Source organism: Dunckerocampus dactyliophorus, chromosome 3, assembly GCF_027744805.1.
Source record: "Dunckerocampus dactyliophorus isolate RoL2022-P2 chromosome 3, RoL_Ddac_1.1, whole genome shotgun sequence".
In the NCBI taxonomy this organism is placed as follows: Eukaryota; Metazoa; Chordata; class Actinopteri; order Syngnathiformes; family Syngnathidae; genus Dunckerocampus; species Dunckerocampus dactyliophorus.
In genome coordinates, this window is record NC_072821.1 from 35,682,889 (window position 1) to 35,690,805 (window position 7,917).

General features: G+C 38.7%; 1 protein-coding gene across 1 annotated transcript in view; it reads right to left on the minus strand.

Moving 5' to 3' along the window:
- Positions 1 to 7,540: 7,540 nt before the first annotated feature.
- The window catches only part of LOC129178239 (gastrula zinc finger protein XlCGF57.1-like), a 7,498-nt gene continuing 7,121 nt past the window's right edge, over positions 7,541 to 7,917 (minus strand). The window contains exon 2 of the mRNA XM_054770261.1: positions 7,541 to 7,917. This exon is cut by the window's right edge and continues 932 nt beyond it. Coding sequence (XP_054626236.1) covers positions 7,645 to 7,917 — 273 coding nt within the window. The 3' untranslated portion in view covers positions 7,541 to 7,644.

Below are 7,917 nucleotides of genomic sequence, written 5' to 3' on the forward strand. Positions count from 1 at the left end.
TAGGGTCACACCATCACCTATATCACCTGCTTATAATCATGGCCTGACATCTCTACCCCTAAGATTGTCACGTTTGAGGGGAACAATGGCCACGACACAACCCCCTAAATTTAGAACTGAAGAAGCCTTTTTGATTAAAGCTGAAACATCTTCAACCAACAAGTAGAGTTCAGTTGCCTCGATTCAACCTCTTCTTTATGGTGGGTAGCAACCAACATTTTACGTGCATACCGCCACCTCTTCTTGGCTCAACTTTAAAATTGAATGAAATAAAACCGACTGACACTCTTGTCACAGCTTTTTTTAATTGTACTTAAATGGCAATCCATTCATGTATTTTCAATACCTCATTACAGTCATGGGTAAGCTGGAGCCTATCCCAGCTGACTTTGCCAACTACTGGTCGCCAGCCATGACACGTCATATTCCTTTAAGTGGTAGAAGCATATTAACAATATTGTGTTACACACACACACACACACACACACACACAACAATGACGTCACATACGTTATATGTGGTGATGTTTTTTGGAAGTCAAAGTTATCAAAGTCTTGACAGTTTATTTCAAGTCCTGCAGCTTGCTTTGCTGCTGCTGTTCTCACCAGCTCATTGTTCATTGTTAAGATGGTCCTGACAAGAGAATCTTTCATCACACACACTGCAACTCAACACATTCTCACCAGTGTGTATTCTCATGTGCCTTACAAGTGTTGTTTGATCTAAAAAGCTTTTGCTGCAGACTGAACAGAACTATCTTTTTCCTCAGTGTGTATTCTCATGTGTCTTTTCAAATTCTGCTTTTGCACAAAACCTGTACCACACACTGAACAGGCAAAAGGCTTCTCACCAGTGTGTATTCTCATGTGTGCTTTCAAATAATAATTTCCTCCAAAACCTATACCACACACTGAACAGGTAAATGTTTTTTCTCCAGTGTGCATTCTCGGGTGTGGTATCAAAGGTTTCTCATCTGTGTGTATTCTCATGTGTCTTCTCAAATTCTGATTATGAACAAAACCTGTACCACAGACTGAACAGGTGAAAGGTTTTTCTCCGGTGTGTATTCTCATGTGTGTTATCAAATGTTCATTTCGTGCAAAACCTACACCACACACTGAACAGGCAAAAGGTTTCTCCCCAGTGTGTATTGGTGTGTGTGCTGTCAAATGTGCCTTCTGAGAGAATCTTTTATTACACACTGAGCACATGAACGGTTTCCCACCTGTGTGTAATCTCATGTGTCTTCTCACATTACTACGGTCACTAAAGGTTTTGTCACAGTGAGAGCATTTAAAGTGTGTGTTGTCAGTGTGACATGTCATATCAGCTGTAGAGTCGTCATCATCAGTGTCAGGAGAGTGTGACGTTGTGTCGTCACTATCTGATAGTGGAGCTAAGAGGTTGTCTGCTTGTGATCCTCCACAGTGGTCTCCATCAGCTTCTGATGTCATGTGTTGAGTTGAGCTGCTGCTTGGAGTCTCCATCTCTGCCTGGAGTTGGTTATCTGGGGAGGTGATTTTGTGTTAGTTTTTTTAAAAACCTTAAAATGTAAAAGAACTCCAATTTAGCTTGGTGGTGGCATGTGCCACTGAGAGATGTTTCATTAGATTAGGGATGAGGGCTAAAATAATGACTTGCAATTCTCTACCAAAATATTTGGGGGAAGTGTTTCCTCAGAGTGAGCAACCACAACTCTCATTCAGAGTTACTCCCATGATTAACGACATACTGAGAAGGACTAAGCATTATTTTTTAAAGCATTTAACAATATATTGCTGGGTTTCATGTGACATCCGGTTGTTGTCGTCACAGGCTCAAGGAGATGGGGGGCAAGAAAGCATATTCGTAACTCAAAGTCAAGCCAAATCAGAGCGAAAATGCCATGACTCACCGCAGTCGACATTCTCCCAGTATGTTCTTGTCTTATACTTCCAAAATGACGTACATGTAATTACGAGAGCCTTGAAAAGCTGAAGACGACAGACTTATCCGTTCTTTCTTCTTCTATGGTTTGGTTTGTCACGTGGTTCCGTCCGTGTATCTTTTCACAGCGCCACACGTAGGTGTGCCTTGTGTATTACTTCGCTTTCACTCAGTTATCCATTCACGTCTGAATGCAACTTTTTTTCAACCTGCCAAAAAAATCCCAGTAACGTTCCCATGTAGACAGGGCCAAAGAGATACTTCCTTTCAAGCTACTGAAGCACCTTCGGCCTTCTCTTCACAGCCATAACTCTGGCGGTGACGGATGGCAGTGTCACTGCGCAATCCTTCCCAGAAACGCAATCGGTTCTACGCATGTGCAGAATGCGTCTACATCCGGTCGGCCGATTAGTTATGTGTAATGTACACCATCCGTCTATCTATTTTACGGCAGCAATTTTCCTGGTTCCGTATTAAGTTTTTTCCGCCATTGGAAAAAATACAGACAAAAGCACTTGCTGGGAAGATATGTTTGGATGGAGAGTATTTCTCCTTTTAGAAAAAAAAAAGTCCTCTACATTAATCCATCATTGCACTCTGCTGTTGGTTGTTTACAATCAAATATAACTGCATTTTATGTGTTTTATTCTGTTTATTTACGTTTGTTTTACTTAACCAGATATGACGTTTTCATCTGCGCTACGTCGCTTCATCTTGGTGGAGGTCACAAGACGATAGAAACATCCGCATGCTAACAAACTCTTTTAATAATGATCCCTAATAAAACAACCCCCCAATATATTACATATATGAAGTATGGTTATTGACCATTTATGTTGATACTTTTAGAAAATAATAACGACAAGACCACGTGACGTCACAGAAGTGCTGTAAACATTTGCTAAAGAAGGAAGCGACGTAGGTCTCGCGCATGCGTAGAACCGATTGCGTTTCCGGACGGATAGCGCAGTGACAGACTAGAGTCCCTTGATAGAGAGAGTTATGACAACTGAGATTACGCCGCCATGTTGGGGCCAATTCAAGCGTGCACAGTATGACAATGCATGTAAAAAGTGGTATAAAGAATATTCAGGAATTCAATGTAACATCCATAAAATAACTGTAGTTTAGATTAAGTGCACAAAATGAGGTTCTACGACGATACAGATCAAAATAAATCTAAAATTGGGCCAGATTATAAACAGTCTAATACGATTTTTATTTAAAAAAAAATGTATTATTGCACTTCACATTTAACATTGCGAATTCCTTGTACAGTTTTGAAGCATTCTAAATGAAACTTAGGGTGAATGAGGACATTGACATGAAGATGTGCAAGACATGTTTTTTTTGTGTTTGTTTGTTGGACAAAGCGTTTCCATGGTAAATTTGCTTGAGATCATGCATTACTTTATTTGCAACCAGAGGTGATTTCCACAAGGATCATTAACATTAAACAGAAATTCACAACACCAAATACAACACAACACTTTACACTCTTTGCTTAGCGATGTGTTGACCACGTCCACGGCTCTTTGTTAGCAGCTAGCAAGCTAACCTAGCCCGAAAAGCTTCACAGTGACGCTGAGACTGTCTTGTCTAAACAGTAATTAACGATTTCGACTCGCTTGCGCAGAATATGGAAAATGGAGAGAGATAAGAAAAACAAACGCGGTCACACACTCTTCTTCTTCTTCTTCTTTTAGTTTAATGGCGGGTTGCAACCATGACTTTAAAAGGTGCATACCGCCACCTACTGTACCAGAGTATGTAACATGGGCCATATGCAGTATCTTATTTTATATTAACTTCAATAATGTGGAGACGACTTATACTACTCCTAATAATAATATTAATAATAATCCTAATAATCTTCTTAATCCTTTTCCTTAACGTTACACGTTCTTCCCTATATCTCTCTATACTTTTGCACTCCATACATACTTTTGATTTACATTTCCCTATCAAAAACATCTTGTCATCTAACCCGGTGTGATTGAGCCTCATCCGAGTTAACACAGTTTCCTCTTTTCTGTTTTTTCTCTTCACCCCTTGTGTACTGATAGATCTTTGTACTTTATAATACTTTCTCCCGCTACTGCCCTCGTCCCACCTATTTTGCCATTTCTCCATCATTTGTTTTTGGATTATTGCCTTTACTTCGCCTTTACCAGCAGGTATATTTATAATTTCATTCCTTCTAATTCCCAATTTAGCCATTTTATCTGCCACCTCATTCCCCTCATCCCTACATGTGCAGGTACCCAGCAGAATCTTATTTCTATTTTTATCATGTATTGTTGGAATAGGCTTTGATGTATTTCTAATAATAAATCCTCTCGACTTGATTCCATATTTTTAATATTATATGATGCTGCCAGAGAGTCCACACAACATACCACTCTATCTGGTTTTATTTCCTCTATCCATTGCAAGCCGATAATAATTGCCATCATTTCTGCTGTATAAACCGAGAGCTGGTCAGGTAATCTTTTAATGATGCTATAATTCATTGTTGGTACATAGATTCCAATCCCCACCTTCCCTTCTTCGCTTTTTGATCCATCTGTATACATATCTAAATAACTGTAATATTTGTTTTTAATATATTGACTTGCTTTATGTCCTTTTTCACTATCTTTCCATTTATTTTTTAACTCTGTTATATATATATCTACTTTAGGTTTAGGAAATAGCCAGATAGGAATATTGCTTATGGGTGTAGAATTATTAATATGTATATTTTTTATGTTATATTTATCTATTTTATCTTTAATTACCCACCCAAAGCTATTACTTTTAGTAGTATTATACTCCCAACATTCCTCTATCACATTCTTGGCCAGATGTCCATGCCTACATCCTTTAAGTCTACTCCAGTATGTCAACATAAGTTGATCTCTTCTCAGGTCATACGCTACTTCTCCTAACTCCACCTGCATTGCTTTCATTGGTGTTGATGTGATTGCACCTGTACATATCCTAAATGCTTTGGGAATATTTCTTTCTATTTTCATTAAATGTGTTTTAGCTGCAGCTCCAGATACAAAACTTCCATAATCTATATTTGCTCTCATCAAAGCTCTATATATATATATTAGTGACTGTTTATCTGCTCCCCACTCCTTACCTGTAACAGCTCTCTTTAAGTTTATTATCCTCTTACATTTCTCTTCTACCTTTTCCACATGGGTCTTCCATGTGCCTTTCTCATCTAGCCACATACCAAGATATTTAAAATGATCTACTTTTATCATGTTTTGTCCACATAGCATCAGGTTCTGATTTTTTATGCCTTTTTTCCTGGTAATCGTCATGTAACATGTTTTATTGGGTGATAGCTTAAATCCCCAGTCATATGACCATTGTTCTATCTTCTTTATTGCTTCCTTCATTTTACTTGTGACATTTATAGACTCTCGTCCCCTTGTCCAAATAACTCCATCATCTGCATATAGGGCCGACCCAATCCTTCTATCCAGATTCATGAATATATCATTTATCATTAGGTTAAACAAAACTGGGCTAATTACACTCCCCTGTGGTATACCATTTGCTATACTATATTCTTCTGACATCTCTGATCCTATTTTTACTTTGAATTTTTTGTCCGATATGAAATCAAGGACCCAGTTATAGAACCTACCTCTAATTACCATCCTATTCATTTTAATCAAGAAAACCTTCCCGCCACATGGAGTCATAAGCCTTTTCAATATCAAAGAATACAATATTCATCAACTCTCGACTTTCAAGGAAATAATTAAGTCTTCTAACTAGAACTTTCTCCATCCATTTGCATAGATGTGATGTTAGAGCAATAGGTTTTCAATCATTTCGCTGCAAAGTTCACAAAAATAGTGCAGTAGTCCAACATGGCAACCGACGCATGCGCCGTATGTTGGTATTTCCTCCTCGTACTCTGCTATCGTTCTTTCCAAGACTACAAATATTTCTTCAACAGCCGCAGTTGGTCGCTGATTCACCAACGCTCTCAGCATTTGGACTTTACACATTTTCACACAATCACAACACTTTACACTCACACTCTCTGCTTGTTGATCACTTCCGCGTCTCTCTGTTCGCGGATAGCACGCCAAGCTATCCCCTTTTAACTTCAAAGTGACACGGAATATGGAGAGAAAGTGGAACAAACATGATCACACTATCGTCGTCTTGCTAACTTTTTTTCCTTGCAACCTTGCCGAAAGCAGAAGTGGGCCCAAATGACTACTGGCGCATGCGCAATGTGTGTCGTTTTTGTCTCGTACGCGGCTGTTAATAACATACCAAACGGTAGAATAAAATAAGTAACTTACAAATACATAACAAAATACAGAGACACAATAAACAACGTGAGGGGTACAGTATTTAAATAACTTGAGGGAGGAAGAAAGAAGCTTAAATATTTTGTAGTCACACTATATCTTTAATTTAAAAAGTCCAGTCTATTGAGCAGAATAAAATGTTCAGAACGGTATTCTTGTGTTCTTTTTGACCGTTTGCATTTGTAGATGTATATATGCATGGGTAATAATTACTTAATTTTTCTTGTATTGTATTCCATGTCTTTATGAAAACGGACAAAGAGGGTCCATGTTAATCATAAATCTTTTTTTTTTGTATCAGCAATTTTGCTCTTTCGGTGACCTTGCGACCATAGGTGGAGGTAGGAACGTAGATCGACTGGTAAATGAAACAACATAACTTTTCAATCTCTGTTTTTGACTCGGGTTTCCAATTTAATGAAATACGACAGCCTGACACCCTATCACAGTTTTTTTATTTAATTTTTATTGTACTTAAATGACAATTGTCAAGAATCCTACAGTAACAAGGGACTTTTGTGTCAAGACAACTTTTGGTCATGTATGTAACTGGAGCGCATCAACATCTTTAAGACAAAGTAATGTATGATTTTTGCCAGTTTACTGCTTTTTGCCCTTGCCTGCTTGACTATTAAATTTCCTTCATTCACTTTTACTGTTGTTTTTACGTCTTGCGTGATAAAAAAGTAGGCTTTTTGCCTGAGATAATTCCTTTGAGGTTGTTCCGGTGATTATTTTAACCTTATAAACAGGTCCTTCTGATCGCTAACAGGTAAAATTTCCCAGGTCTATTCCAAATGCAATAAACCAATACGAAGCAAAGTGGCTATAAAGTGGAGGGTCCAGTGCTGGGTGCAATACAAATGTGGTTACTCTGTCGTGCTTAGTCTGGATGTAGCGGGGCCGCCTCTACACGAGCTGTGAAAACCTGGGTGAGTTTCCTTCAACCTGATTTAGAAGTGTCCTTTTTAACACAGGAAGCTTTAACCCTTTGAACGGAGAAGTCAGAGAGGTAGGTGCGCCTGCCCAACACACGAAGGGGTAAGGGTCTTGCACCACCTGGTAACAAGGGTTTTAACACAATCCAACAAGGCATTTTCCATACCGCTTGTAAAAGAATCATGGGTAAACTGGAGCCTATCCCAGCTGACAGCTGAATTAGAGGCGGCCTACGCCCTCTACTGGTAGCCAGCCAATCACAGGGAACAAACATTTCAAGATTCAAGAGATTCAAGAGTTTTATTGTCATGTGCATAGTAAAACAGCAGTTAAATTTAAATGGTAGAAACGCATTGACGAGACACACACAGCAATATCACACACATTATTTGTAGAAGTTAGAAAGTGGAAGTTATCAAATTCTTGACAGTTTATTTCAAGCCCTGCAACGTCATTTACTGCTGCTGTTCTCACCAGCACACTTGTGATTGTTAAGCTGGTACTTATAAAAGAATCTTTCATCACACACACTGCAACTCAACACTTTATCAGCAGTGTGTCTTTTCATGTGTTGTTTCAAATTGTGATTTAGTCCAAAACCTTTTCCACAGACTGAACAGGTAAAAGGTTTGTCTCCTGTGTGTTTTCTCATGTGTGCTGTCAAATGTGCACTTTGTCCAAAACCTGTACCACAGACTGAACAGACAAAAGGCTTCTCACCAGT